The sequence below is a fragment of the Raphanus sativus genome, chromosome 9 (assembly GCF_000801105.2).
Source record: "Raphanus sativus cultivar WK10039 chromosome 9, ASM80110v3, whole genome shotgun sequence".
In the NCBI taxonomy this organism is placed as follows: domain Eukaryota; kingdom Viridiplantae; phylum Streptophyta; class Magnoliopsida; order Brassicales; family Brassicaceae; genus Raphanus; species Raphanus sativus.
In genome coordinates this window covers 26,825,635-26,840,567 of record NC_079519.1, presented here as the reverse complement: position 1 = coordinate 26,840,567, position 14,933 = coordinate 26,825,635, and the positions used below count along the sequence as shown (strand labels likewise).

The following is a 14,933-nucleotide window of genomic DNA, read 5'->3' as shown; positions in this document are numbered from 1 at the left end:
ATTTACAGTTAAAACTCCATAAATTAATAGTATTAGGATTTTAATATTTGTTAATTTATAGAGTTATTAATTACAAAAAAAATCCTTTTTATATATTTTTATTTTTAATGTAAATACATTAACTAAAATTTTGAAATTCTATATCTTGTCAGTTTATTATATTATTTGGTATATATAAAATAAGTTTCTTAGAATTTAAATGTGTTTTAGATATAATTTTACTAAATTTCATTAAAATACATTAAATGTTAAAAAATATAAAGATAATTCCAATGTGAATATAAAATTAATAATAGAATGGTTGGTTCGTATTTATATAAAATGTTATACATATACATTAAGGACTATATATTTACATATGATTTTCTGAAAATTATTATTTTATTGTTTTATTTATCTGTGTCAAATTTTGAAATGTTCAATTTAAAACTTGAAAATTTTATTAATTTATAATAATTATTAATCTATCAAATATTAATTTAGAGAGTTTAACAAGAATCAAATATTATATTATAGTTTCTAATTCATTGATAATTTTTGTACCGAAGCTGAATTACTACTAGAATAGTTTTATTAATTTGTTTCACAAAAATGAGTTGTTATTATTAGTAGGATAAGAAAAAACAAATGCTTAGTTACTTGGATAAATATCAATGGTTGTAGTATCACAGACTTGTCTTACGGTTACATTACATCTATAACTCTTACAACTCAAAGATTACAAACACTTGGATGTCAAAAACAGATTAAACAATTATCTAAAATCCAAACAGAATAATTCCATACAAAAACAAGAAAGAAAAAAAAACAACATTTGCGCATAATTATACTTAAATTGATTCATTTTTTTAACTAATAAATCTTCAACTTGATGTATATATAAACATACATAAATTCCTCCCATTTGCGTCAGCTTCGCTTGCACCATTTGTCTGAAACCACCAAACTCTTCCTCTCTCTCTCTCTCTCTCCATTTGTTTTGATTTGATTTACTTTCTAAAAAAAAAAGTAGAAAACCCACAACGAAAGTCTCGAAACATCTTACGATTTTTTGATTGAATGGGTTCTGGGTTCTCTCTCTTCACCAATGGTTCATCATCTTCTTCTTCCTCTCGCGAGAGAGATCTGTCGAAGCCCGGTCTGGATGATTTGCCCGAGAGCTGCGTGGCGTTGATCCTCGAGAGCTTGGATCCGGTCGAGATCTGCAGATTCTCGAAGCTAAACAGAGCTTTCCACAGCGCTTCCTGGGCTGATTTCGTCTGGGAGTCGAAGCTCCCTCAAGACTACAGGTTGATTCTCGAGAAAATCCTCGGGGGTTTCCCGGAAAAGCTGCGCAAAAGAGACGTCTACAACTTCCTCTCTCGTGTTAATTCCTTCGACCAAGGCACAAAGGTTCGTCCTCTTCTATTACACAACAGCTTCTCTCTCTGTTTGTTTTATCCTTCTTGAAAGTTCATGTTTTGTTTTGTTTGTTTGTTTGTTTTTTTTTAAAGTTCATGTTTTGTTTGCAGAAAGCTTGGGTGGATAAACGAACCAGTGATCTCTGTTTATACATATCGGCCAAGGGATTGTCGATCACCGGAATTGATGATCGGAGATACTGGAATCACGTTCCCTCTGATGAATCTCGGTGAGACCTCTCTCTAGATCTGATGATACATCTCATAATCTTTGATTGCATGTTAGTTATATAAAGTAACTTTTTGTGTTTGATTTCTTGCAGATTTGGTTCGGTGGCATATCTTCAGCAAATCTGGTGGTTTCAAGTCGATGGAGAAATCGATTTCCCGTTCCCAGCTGGAACCTACAGCGTCTTCTTCAGGCTTCACCTGGGCAAACCGGGAAAGCGGTTTGGTTGGAAGGTTTGCAACACTGAACAGATTCACGGTTGGAACATTAAACCGGTTCGGTTTCAGATTTGGACTGAAGATGGTCAACACTCTTCGTCTCAATGCATGTTAACCGGATCGGGAAGCTGGAATCACTACCATGCCGGAGACTTTGTGGTTCGAAAATCTAAAAGCTCGTCGATGACTAAGCTTAAGTTCTCCATGACGCAGATCGATTGTACACATACCAAAGGAGGGTTGTGTGTGGATTCTGTGATTGTGTATCCGAGCTCGTGTAAGGACCGGTTGAGGCGGGTTTAAGTGTCTAAACCGATGTTTGGTTTTGTTTAGAAGGAGTTTTTAATCCTTTGGGGTAAAGAGAAATTAGGGTAATTACTACTAATTAGGGTCTTTGTTTTATAATAGTTTTAGGTTCAATGTGTAAAATTTGAGTTTGAAGTTGAAGAGTTTCCATTTAAGGCAGCGCGTCATGCAGACCGGAGTTATTAAACTGACCCGGTTCAGAGATAACCAAGGCATACGGCATACCAAGCTTCCACATGAAATTATTATTGCTTTACGATCTTTTATAAAAATCGCCCAAGCATACGTTATGATCTTTGAAATTTGTAACCTGATCGTTGAAATGTTGAGGAATACCGTGACTATGGCTAGGCACCTCTTCTACAGGCCAAGAACTTATAATTTTACACTAACCTCTTCTTGTGTCACTACACTACACCGTCCTTACAGTCTCTTCCTACAATGACTCCAAGCCATTTGAAATCAAAACTATCGATGTCTAAATCACAAATTAAGAGAATCAATGGAAATTGCCATGAATTTCAGCAACACGAGGCTCTATGTAATGAGCGTTACAAACAACAACAGCATCGTAAATCTGTACAGCGTGGAACTTAATAGAGTCCAGACTATCTAAACAGAGTCATGGGTACGTTACTTTGGCTTTTTCCTCTTAACATCAACAACTGAACAAAGAAAGCAGCTTTATTTGTAACAAGCTCCAAGAGATTATTATATTATTATATATATGTACATAATATTATTGAACAAAAATTAATAAGTTAAAATGCATTTTTATTTGAAAACAGAAGATCTTGTTCGATTCGTAGAAAGTTTTCAGATTCCCTTTGGAGCCACACCAACGGATTTCAATGTCTCTGCATTTCGAGGCCTTTCCAGTTCACATGCCAAAAAAAAATAATGTAAATTTGGTTGTATTGTCCTTTACTAGAGAGTTAAATCAATCTTAGATCAAACCAAACATGTATATAACTAGTCATGAACATACGTGGTGAATGGGTTAGGTCTGCTGGTATCAGGTAAGATGGCACTAGACTTATCTTGAATCTGACCTACTTTCCGTAGCCAAGACTTGTTGATATATTTGTCGGCGGAGGAAACACAATTGTCCGGATCATCGACTTCCGCGACAGCCGCTCTTCTGTTCTTCCTTGTACTGACCCCTGGAGCATGCATTAGCTGCTGCTTGAGGCTATGTCCGGCCATAGCAACAGCTAGAGCAACAAAACCTCCTATTATAGCCACTGGTGCAAACTCTCCCGTTACTGAAAACCTATTTTGGCAATAACCCCATTGCTTAAAAAGTTTCTTTGTGTCATTGTATGTGTTAAACGAAATACTTGAATGCAGCTAAGTTTTAAGAAGAGATTTATTACAAAATCATCATGTTCAAAAACTAGATCGAACACTTTGACAATTATAAGATTATGTACATTTAAAAAAATTGAAATTTGCAAACAAATCATGAATAATCGAATAGGAATGTTAATAGGCTAATAACGAAATATTATGAAAATTGAAAATGACATCATATTTTTGTAAATCTTACTTATTATATGTTTCTTTGGCACCATGGGCGACTGTGGTCGCGAAGCGACGAGAGCCACCAATTTGTTTGCCAGTCGAGCGCAATTGGCTCTACAAACCAAAAATACAGTAAACAATCTCACAACAGTAAACAAACTTGAATAGACAAGAATCAAACTGAACTTACAGCGATTCTGAAAGCCATCTTCGTTTAACTTTGTGACTAGAGTTAAAGAGCATTAGACGAATGATTGATTATATATACGGAGGGGGATGAGACATTTTAGGATCTTTGTTACTTAAATATGGAGAAAATTTCAAAATGGCATAGCCTAATTTAGTCATACAGAAATTAAATCCCATCCATCAAATATTTAAAATACCAAGTGGCAATAATATTTAACCACAAAAAAATGAGAAGAAATTTCCTCCTCTCATTTAATATTTGCTGTGGAAGAATATTGATTAGTAGTTTTTCACAATGTTATCATTTGTTGGTTTAGTCTCAAGATCGTATAATAAGTTGCTAAAAAGACTGACGTTTTACAACTTACAAGCAGAGCCGTGCGAACGTTTATAGTTGCCCAAAGCCAATTATTAAAAAATCAATAAAAATAATAGTACAAACTATTAGAAAAAATGTAAAATATTGAACTAATAAAAGATAATAATAATTATTAAAAATATATAATTTTATTTTAACAAATATTATTACGTTTTACCATTAATTTTTCTAACTATTTTTAGATAACTTGATTAAATTACTTATTTTTATGCCATGACTAAATAAAAATAACATTTATCAACTTTACTTTTTGAAAATATTTTAAAGTTTCATTCAAAACTATAACTGCCAACCAATCTAATTACTCTGATTCTTTAATAACTAACACTTGTCTGTATTTTTGTTACTTATAAACAATGATTTCATTATTATTTCATATGTTTTTTTAATTCTCAGTAACCCAGTTCTTTTTCTTATAATTTTATTATGCCTTTTGTTAAAAATGATGCCCTTGATTTTTCAAAAACATTTGCTGCCGGAAGCGAGTGTTTCTTTTTCTCCTATTGAGGCACGGCACTTCTTACAAGTCATATAGTGATGCCATAAATTATCATAACGGCATCAGCTGAAGTTATCAAATAAAAGCTAAGATGGAGCTATGGATTGACATAACTCACATCCCAAAGACAGAATCTGATGGAGAGAGTAAAAATGTCGTTTTGTTGGCTCGGATCACACTTTCTTCTCAAGAAGACACGATGAAATATCAAATCTTTAAACGCAACACGTGAAGCCTAAGGGATTCTTAAGATATGTAAGAATCTCTAACTTTTTTTTTGTTGAGTGTGCAATGCAGTCATAGTGGTGCGAAGGAACATAGGAGAAATATCATTAGCTGTTTCAAAACTAATCAAAACAAGGTTCTTTCTCCAAAGTTGAAGTTTCATTCCAATTATTGTTATAAACAACAGCAAAATCAAACTTTATTGTTGTGTGAAAAGGAAATATTATTCTCTGGATATTCAACCATGTAATTTTTGATAAATTATATGAAAGTTTTCTCAAGCTTAAATTTCTAGTTTAGCATGTTGAGGAATTTATAATTTTAATACCACTTGCTGAGTTAATTGTAACTCTAACAAAACTTTGTTGGAGATCTGTAGTATTTTCTGGTCTATTGATCTTTCCCATTGATTTAATCCTTGTTCATGACTCAAGAATTTTTCATCCGGTTCACGGCCGCACCACTACATCGGAAAATACCTCCGATGTAGTTTACCAGATCATAGATTCTTTCTTTGTTCCTGGGTATTTTTCACCCAGTTCACGGCCGCACCACTACATTTGGGGTGGAGATCCACAACATCCAATATGAAGTATCGGGAAGTACCTCTGATGTGGTTTACAAGATCATAGACTCTTTCTTTGTTCCTGGGTATACAAACCCTAGAGAGTATAAAGAGATAATACAAGAGATTACATGGATAAAAGCTAAGCCTAGAATAACATATCTATCTCTAGCTTACTCTATCTCTCTAATAGACGTCATGGAAACATTCCTTTTAGGTTTGGGGCTTCAGCTCCCCTGAGGCTTGGCTTAGAGATCTCTCATTCTCTGTATTAGTAATTAACCTAATGAATTTCGATGATTAGGCACATAGATTGTATGCACGTAACTTATGCAAGTCGGCCCAGTCGATGAATAAATACGATGTGCTTGACCAAACCTCAATAAACTCCACATGTTTGGTCCAAGTCCATAACCCTTCCTTTGTGCCGATACCTCCTGATGTTTGAGCAATCCTGCTCATCTTCTGCATCTCCTTGTCTTCTCTTATCTTTTCTTACTTCTCTCAACTCCACCTTGAGCCAAGCTTAAAGTCCCTTCATGATCTTCTTGAAACATGCATACGTTTACACTTATACACCACACCTACATAAGTAGATTAAAACTTAAATCCACTTAGTCCCATTAATGAAAATAGACATCATACTTGATGAATGGTATGTGACAATTCCATTGTCATTCTGAATTTCCATCACTTTCATATATTGTCTTGAGTTACTAACCCAACTGCTACACTCCAAGTGTCAAGATCAACTCCTCACTGACGTTGTGTTACTTCATGTCTTGTTACTCCTCGTGAACTTATCAACAATACAACCTTGCTGTCAAAATCACGCACTTGTTCAAGTGATCGAACAAAAACATGAACATCCTTCTGCATGTTGATTTCCTCCTTGGCATTTGGATTCTACTCATGTGCTACTACAAAAAAATACCTAACAATGATCAAAACAGGCAGCAAAAATCACAAATTTTGATGATAATCCAAGAAATCAAAGAGTTGCAATCATTGTAAAAAAGATACTCATTATGAAGATATGTGCTACTAAAAAACAAAATACCTAACAATGATCAAAACAGGCAGCAAAAATCACAAATAGAATGCTTCAATTGTCGAGAATTCAGACACATATCAAGAGACTGTAGAATGAGGAAAAATCAGCAAGCTTACATGCACCATGAAGAACCTAGCAAAGAACTAACATGGAAGAGTTATTGTTTTCAGCTATTCATATACCAACAGTTCAAAGTACATGGATTATAGAGAGTGGAGCAACAAATCATATGGTCAAAGACGAAAGATTGTTTTCAGATTTGGTAAATCAATGCTTACTCCAGTAAAATTGAGGTGGATTTGTATGACTCTTTGTTCACAAATGTGTTGGTTCTTAACAAGGATTTTATTATCCATGTTCCTTGTTTGTGTTTGAACTATCTTTACCATTATGACTCCGTTGTGGAGATTTGTGTTACATCAAATTCCCCTTTAGTTGGAAAACCCTTTAATGCAGGGACTAAGATCTTCTTGGTTGTTGGTAGATTAATTATCTCAATTCGTTTGGGAAAGTTGTCTTCAAAGGTTCATGAAGTTCCCTTGCGAGACGTCAAAGGTTCGACTGGAAAACGCCGTCTTATCAACTTAGGAAGAATCTCAGCAAGAGTGAGCTAAAGAATAATGATTCCACAAAAAGGTCGTATGAGCTTTTGCAACTTAACAAACAAAGACTGGAGACATTCTAGTAATGAAGAAATAAAAATAATCAGCAAGAATAAAAAATACAGTTTACACCTGCAATCCAAGAAGTATTATTAACTATCATCAAACTATCATATTATTAGTCACTCGATGTTGTGCCAATCGTGGACGTTGGCTTTACAGTTACCAATGTTTTGAGTGTGAGAAAAGTGCCAATCATATTATCAGGTGTCATTTTATCCATATATTTCTTCAATTGATTTGAACTTTTTTCCAAAAAAAATATTTATTTTAGTTTAGGAACAAATTCGTACTCCTTAGGAGAGAAAATTATTATAGGATAAACCTCAATTTGCTTTCGTCCCCTGGCTGGCAACCAAAGATAAGAACTTCTACAGAGTATGCATACGAAGTTGAGGTTGTAATTTTATTTTCTTCGAGCAACTAGGAGTTGAGCTTGTATATAAACTTGTTTGTTTTGTTATGAGCCCGAAAAAAAAGTTAAGAGAGATCACATGCTCTTTGTTTGTACATACATATTGACAATTTGTTAGGGACACTTCAGTAGTACGGATAAATGACAGCCCACCATCATTTTATCATTCATTTGATGCGATTTATCATATAATGAGATACGAATGAAATATGCACAGACACATATCATAGTTCATGTGGTTGAGAAGTTTTTCTAACAACACATGATGATTAATCTTTTTGCTATTTTCATAAGAGATAATTGGTGTTTATAGCCCTATTGATCATATATATTGCCAAATACCCCTCTTTTTTCAAAAATAATTTTGAGATATAAATATATAATACCCCTACACTCCACACTGTCCACCTGAAACCGCTGTCAGACTAGAAGACATGAAAACTCATGTTCTCTATCTGTGTCAGATCCATCTTTTACCTTTCTCTTTTTTCTCCCCATAAACATCTTTCAAAAAATCAATTTAAAACAATTATAAAAACAATTGAAAACCATCATTTTAAACATAGAAATAGAAAATCGCCATGTGAGTTTTAGTTTTTTTTTTCTTTTAAAAGACTTTTTAATTTGAAAGTCAAATATTTTAGTTTTAAATCAATGGAACTGTAAGCGGATTTACAAACATTAACTCAACGGATCACGTGATTTTCACGTCCCAAAAGTTTGGTATTCTGCATTCATATTCATCTCTTGTTCTGCTATTATTTTTTGGGTATTTGGTTTTGTTTCATGAGAGGCAAGAGAATTTTTTACGTATACCTAAAATTGGGTAAAATAACTATATTTTTCTGATTTTAGGTGATTTATGTTATCAGGTTAACCTTTTATATAAAATTAAACATATGTATTTATATGATATTTTTATTGTTAACATGCTAACTTGTTTTATAACATGTTAAGTTCTTTTTATTTTACTCGCTAACTTTAATATTAGTCAGTTAAATTTATGTGTAACCGTTAAATAATGAGTTAGATTGAAAATAATATAGAATTATATAGTACATTGTTTAGCTACTGATTTGTTTAACGTGTAAAACAAAATATTATATATATATATATATGTGTTACATGAGAAATAACAGCTAATATATATGTTAACAGCTACTCTATTTTTTAAACGATACATTAATTATTAACAACCTATACTAATGACTATTGCATGTTAACTTTATTGTTTTACTCGTTAATTTAAATTTTAGTAACTAACTCATTTATTACTGGATAAATAATATAATAGATCAATAACTATTACTAAATTATAAAGATTGTTATTATGTTATTGATTTGTTTAACGGATTACAATAACACTTAAATCAATAATCAAATAAGTATCTTAACATATAGTATATAGTGTTAACGTTTTTTTACCTTTATCACATTTCTATAAAGATATGATAATACATGTGTTTTAACTATGATTCACAAGAACTCAAATATACGAAAATTACTAACCTTCACCATCAATAAAAACATTGTCATGAAATTCACTGATTTTATCTTGATTTGGTGTTAAATCATCTTTGGTTTTTACTGGATTAATTAAGAAAACTGACATCTATATGTATTATGAAAAAAATGAAGAACCAATGAACTGAAAATATCGAAAAAAAAATAAAATGAATAAGAAAAATAAATAAAAAATGATGAGAATCAAAAAGGAAAAAAATGTGTGAAGAAAGGATGAAAGAGATATAGAAAAAGAAAGAAATAGATGAAAAAAAAAGAGATGAATATTAGAATAAAAAGAAAAAGAGTGGATGTGAGATGAAATAGGTGGAGCAGAAGCCATCTAGCTGACAACCTATGACTTCGAACGCCTCCCTACTCGCTTGATAAACTTTTTTACTCTCTGCTGCGATAGTGTACCGAACTGGAACTTTCATCATCATGATGAGGTATAATCGTTTTGTCGTATGCAAAATGATATGAGTTAAGCCCCTAGTATCAATCGATGTGTAGTTCACTAATATGAATTTTGGATATATATAACTAATTGTCCCTTTCATAATCCATAGTTTTCTTAAAAACTTTCAAATGGTGATTCCGAACAAGAGGAGTTAACAACGAACTTTTCTTAATTGTTTTTTTTCTTTTTATTTTGGACGTCTGCAAATATTTTACATGGATTTGTATTTGGTTGATTAGTAAATCTAACATTTTAATTCAAAAATACAACATAAGTGGCTTTGAAATTATATAATACAAATTCAGTATTAATTATATTTTTTTATGTAGGAGATGAATTGTATTCTTCTACAAAGCCTATCAAATAAAGAGTTCAGTCCACAAAAGTCAATTCAACTCGGCTCCTAGAGCTCAGCTCACCTCAAAACTATTTCGTACCATGAGCTCGGCTCGACTGTTCAACAAGTAGAAGATCAACTTGAAAGACTCAGTCCAAACACTCAGCCCGGTAAGCTCAGTCCAGTTCACTAAGTTAAACTGACTTAGGAAAAAATGATAAGGGAGTTCATGTTTAAAAGGATGACAAAAAGACCAGAAAGGGCATTCAAAGTTGGACACAAGAAAGTGACAACTAGAAATTTGGGGTTTACTCTGTCTTAACTCTTTTTTGATGTCTTGTATTTTTCCAGTATACTCTACCGAATACCAGTTTATTTCTCTCTTGTTTATACACATTGTAACAACTCTGGAATCAGATCAATGAAAACATCTTTGAAATAATCTACAGTTGAGTTTATTCTTTTTATATAACCCGACCTAACTCAGATTCTAACACTAACGAAAACCTAACTTTTGGTCAATTAATTAGATTTATGAGCTACTTAGCTGCATGGAAAAGTTATAATGGGTTATCGACATCGGAACAACCTGCAAAGAAGACAAAAAATAAGTGATAGAAAAGAAGGACCGTGTCGGCCATATCAACTACCTTTTTACTTTTTGTCAACTAAATCATAACAAAACCTTAATACTTATCAATTTGTTATTTTTTTTTTCTTTTGTTGTCAAAAGAAGTAATTCAATGTTTTACTTTCGTTTAAACTTTAAAGTCCATTATATCTCGAATTTCGACTACTCTAGTTGGATACTAATGGACCCCGAAAATATTCTGACATCTGTCTTAAGAGGTAGAAAATGAACGTGAAATGTAAAGCTTCCCTTTTTTTTTTGATTAAAAATGTAAAGCTTCCTTTCAACTATTTTTCATTTTTTATTTAAATAATTTTGTATTTTTCTGCAGCTAAGAACATCTCCATCTCCATATTATACTTCATTTATAGAGCAAACGGAAAATAATGAACAAAAAATCAAAGCATTATTATACATATGTGTTTTTAATAGAATCCTTTCAATTCATTTTAAGTTAATTTAGGTATGGAGTAATTATAGAAGTACCTAGAAAGAAGAACGAGGAAAAGATGTTGAAATTGGTGTTTCCCGCGCACAATCCAAACAGAGCAACCTGACGGGTTTTCCGGAAGAGGAGCAAGCCTCGAATGCTCCCGATATTTAAGAAAATCAAGTTTCTATTTCGGGATTTGCCGTATTTCTATATCTGGCATCTCTTTATATATTCTCTTCCTATCTTTTTTATTTTTTACGTTAGTTTTTGCAAGCAGCAAGATTCTTAAATTGGGATTGTGCACTTTGTAAGGGAAATGGCTCCATCTCTCTCTGCCATAGAAAAAATTATTGTGAACCCTATTTTTATTCTATTCAATCGTATGTTGTATTATTCATAATTGATTTCTGTGTTTTCTTGTGTTATGGTTGAGTAGTATACTTGTTTAGTCTAGGTTCTAGGGTACTGGAATCGAGAGTTAAACATAACTAAGTATTAATTGGACTGTCTTCAATCATATTTGCGATTAAGGCTTACTTTAAACTGATTATTTAGTGCATGAACCTAGGGTCGTTTATTCGTCAAAAGTGTAATAGGTTGGGTTGATAGACATAACTTGAATGAGTATTGCATCTCTAACCAGTGAAAATAGATGTTAGGGTCTATTGTGAACCAATCAGACTTGATATTTAGGGTTTGTTATCGCATCTCGATCCAAACGATAGTTTAGATATCGAGATAGATCTACAAATAGAGAGGCTCCACGAGAGTTGACTGATCTATCTAAAGTGATCTGAGTTCTAGACATGTGCTAATCAAATTGAATAATTTTTTTGGCTCATAAGTGTTTGACACCTGATAAAGTAACCTTAGGCTAGGTTTTAATCATCTGGGAACCCTTAAACCAACTTGTTACTTGCTTTCTACGCTTCACCATCTTAAAACCATTCATTGTTTTAGCTTAATATTGAACCATTATGATAAAGTATAAACTGGTCGTCTGGAATTGAATCTAAACATATTACAACAACACTGTTAACTTGATAGTAGCTAGGATTCATTCTTAGTATATCAGTGGACATATAGGGTTTGTTAGCTTTGGCGTGAGCACCTCTCCAGCAACAGCTGGAGGTGTAACTTCAATGTGATGGAGTTGAGAGATGTCCCTTGTTTGCCTTTTGGTTATACATAGATATGTCATGGTTTTTGGTATACTTTTTGATGCTTTTTCTGTTGTTTTGTATATTTTTATTATTTGGGTTTTGCTTTACAGGTCCTAACATGTGATTATTCAATTGAGTTATTTTCCTTTACAACGGAACATAATGATTAGGTGTCAAATAGAAATGGCGATCTGACTTTGGCAGCTTTGTTGCAACTGTGGGAGATGATTCTTGAGCCTTCTCTAGCTCAAGGATGCTGGAGGGGGCTTCTCTGACTCCCTGTAAAAGTTCATATGCCGTCGAGTGTAGCTTACTCTTCTAAAGCTAGTTCATTTTTGCATAGTCCTCGTCTCTTCCCAGTTGCAAGGTCTGAGGGATTTCCTAAAAAAAAAAGCGCTCATGGCAACAACAATGAAAACTTCCGTTCTTTGGCTCTGCAGAACTTTACAAATGTCTGAATTTTATGTTTGGAATTAGTGTTTCGTCATCCAGGATCTTCGTAATTTGCTTTGTGGTCTTCTTTAATCTTTACTAGTTTGGTTTGCTTATTTTCCTTTCTAGTTTACTTTTTGTTTGTAGATTTTGATTCTTTTATCTTCTGCTATTTTGTATTTTGTCAAAATTAGTAGAAATTTTAACATTTTACAAAAAATATTTCATTACTTAAGTTTTTGTCATACATGTCATTCAAGCATAATAAATGATAGTCCATAAATTCGTTTTTGTGTAAATGATAAGATTCATACCATGATTTTCTGTTTTTTCCAAAATATAAGGATAACCACTTTTTACATGCATAAAAGAAGAGCATAAACTAATGAAATAAAACAGAAGAAGAAGAGAAGAAAAGCTAAAGCAGATAAGGGGAACTAGACATGGCAGAAATGAGAGGAGGCGATCCCTCGAGCAGCGGTCCACTCTAGCGGCAAGTACAAAGATAAGTGAGTGCATATCTCAGAAAATATGATAATTTTTCCCTCCACAGACTGTAAACAATGACCTGAAACAAAAGATCTGTCACAATACATTTTCCAGAAGATGATGCTAACTGTGGCTGAGCCAGGGGGTCAGAAACAGTTATAAGAGAATCGGGAGGGCTGTAAGGAAGCCTCGACAGAAGTGTGACCAAACCTCTGTAGGATAGGTGCATTGAAAAAAATTTCTGGTGTGATTCACTCCCACTATTGCAGAGCACACACGATGTACGAACATCTATTCCCCAAGAAGTAAGTTTATCTCTAGTTGGCAGCCTTGCAATCATAGCTATCCAATTAACAAATGAACATCTTGGGATCTCCTCCTTGAACCAAACAAGATCATGCCAAGGGATTAAAGGAGCTGTCCTCCGAATTGAATTCCATGTTGATTTCGTACTGAATTTTGGCACCAAATGGCAAGCTCTATTATGCCATTAAAATAGATCATCAGCTTGAGACAGATCTGAAGGGGTCATAGTAGTCAGCACAATCTGCAGTTTCAGCTCCCTCACACCTAGCAGGAGGTAGGAACTATTGGCTACCTCTAGCAGAAAACCTAACTGGAGAGTTTAATTGAATCTGCAACTTTCTAGGACTTCTGGGATCAAAATCGTTAATGATAGGACCTAGTTCAGTCCAAAAGTCATACAAAAAGAGGTGGATTTACCATCCCCGATATTACGGCGTAAGAATTCTCTCACTAAGTCTTTTTGTTTGATCATACTCCTCATAATTGGAGAGAATCTCTGACAGTCTTATTTTTCCCAATAACTTTATCGTTGAAAAACATTAGAATGCAGCTAGACAAACCACAGAAAGTCTGGTTCAGAGAAAAAATTTCCATACCCTCTTTTCAACTTAAAGACCTTCTAAAACTCTTCCAATTTTTGGATCCCTAGACCACCCTCCTTTTCGGGTTTTTAAATGTTGTCCCAGTTCACCTTAGCACCCGAGACAAAAGACGTGTTATTCTTCTAAAAGAATTTAGAGGATAATAAATCAAATTTTTAATAGAACCTCTTTGGCAAATGAAAGACTAACTCCAAAAGTTGATCATTCCATATATCTCAGCATTTACCATCATTATTTTCCGGCAAAAGAAAAACTCTTAAGTCTTAACAATCTAAAAGTGTAATTATGAGGTTATTCTTTCCGAAAATGGTTGTAGAGTAATGTAATTAACCCTACTAGGATTCAAAGCAGATCAAAATATTGCATTGGAAAATAGCTAACGTTAACACCCAACAGATAACTCCAAAACTGATACTTTAATTTTAGAAAAATCTCTGAAGAAAATTCAAATTTTGCTGCGTTCATGTCCAGACTAGACCATGATTTAAACTTTGTCAAAATATTCTTTATTTCTGAGATAGATTGTCTCGATCCCTCAGAAAAAACTAACAAATCATCAACAAACAATATATGTGTTATGGTAGGACTGCTTTAGGACGTAGTTTTATCTTCGTATTTGACTCCACTTTCTCAAGTAGGGAAGACAATATTTCCATAGTCATAGTAAAAAGAAAATATGAGATTGTATCACCTGCTCCAAACTTTTTTTTCCTGCAAAGAAACCAGCTAGTTTTTCATTAATGGCTATAGAGAATTTTGAAGAGGTGATGCATTCTTTTATTCGACAAAAATTGTTTGGAAAACAGACAATTAACAAATCCACTTCTTCGGAAGTTCTTGGCAAACTAGAAAATCACATAATGTGGAATATCAGTTTGATTTATAAAATTAACTTTGATGCTAGATCCAATG

General features: G+C 33.2%; 2 protein-coding genes across 2 annotated transcripts; one reads left to right on the top strand and one right to left on the bottom strand.

The window, feature by feature from the left end:
• The first annotated feature begins 904 nt into the window (after nucleotides 1-904).
• On the top strand, nucleotides 905-2,308 carry LOC108823337 (F-box protein PP2-A11). Its single transcript, XM_018596518.2, has 3 exons — nucleotides 905-1,392; nucleotides 1,512-1,630; nucleotides 1,724-2,308. The coding sequence occupies exons 1-3, from the start codon at nucleotides 1,060-1,062 to the stop codon at nucleotides 2,148-2,150; spliced, it is 879 nt and encodes a 292-aa protein (XP_018452020.1). The 5' UTR covers nucleotides 905-1,059; the 3' UTR covers nucleotides 2,151-2,308.
• Nucleotides 2,309-2,781: 473 nt separating this feature from the next.
• On the bottom strand, nucleotides 2,782-3,934 carry LOC108823338 (uncharacterized). The gene is made up of 4 exons (XM_018596519.2): nucleotides 3,868-3,934; nucleotides 3,703-3,791; nucleotides 3,142-3,426; nucleotides 2,782-3,024 (listed from the first exon to the last, which is right to left on the bottom strand). Exons 1-4 carry the CDS (start codon nucleotides 3,883-3,885, stop codon nucleotides 2,970-2,972), a joined length of 447 nt encoding a protein of 148 aa, XP_018452021.1. The 5' UTR covers nucleotides 3,886-3,934; the 3' UTR covers nucleotides 2,782-2,969.
• Nucleotides 3,935-14,933: the final 10,999 nt, after the last annotated feature.

What these genes read in the sequence shown, in the direction of transcription:
- LOC108823337 (XM_018596518.2), top strand. Translation starts at nt 1,060, where the DNA reads ATGGGTTCTGGGTTCTCTCTCTTCACCAATGGTTCATCATCTTCTTCT. An exon ending in CCTTCGACCAAGGCACAAAG is followed by an intron (nt 1,393 to 1,511) that starts GTTCGTCCTCTT and finishes TTTTGTTTGCAG; the next exon opens with AAAGCTTGGGTGGATAAACG. An exon ending in GTTCCCTCTGATGAATCTCG is followed by an intron (nt 1,631 to 1,723) that starts GTGAGACCTCTC and finishes GATTTCTTGCAG; the next exon opens with ATTTGGTTCGGTGGCATATC.
- LOC108823338 (XM_018596519.2), bottom strand. An exon ending in GCCAAAGAAACATATAATAA is followed by an intron (nt 3,427 to 3,702) that starts GTAAGATTTACA and finishes TTGCCAAAATAG; the next exon opens with GTTTTCAGTAACGGGAGAGT. An exon ending in AGACCTAACCCATTCACCAC is followed by an intron (nt 3,025 to 3,141) that starts GTATGTTCATGA and finishes TGAACTGGAAAG; the next exon opens with GCCTCGAAATGCAGAGACAT.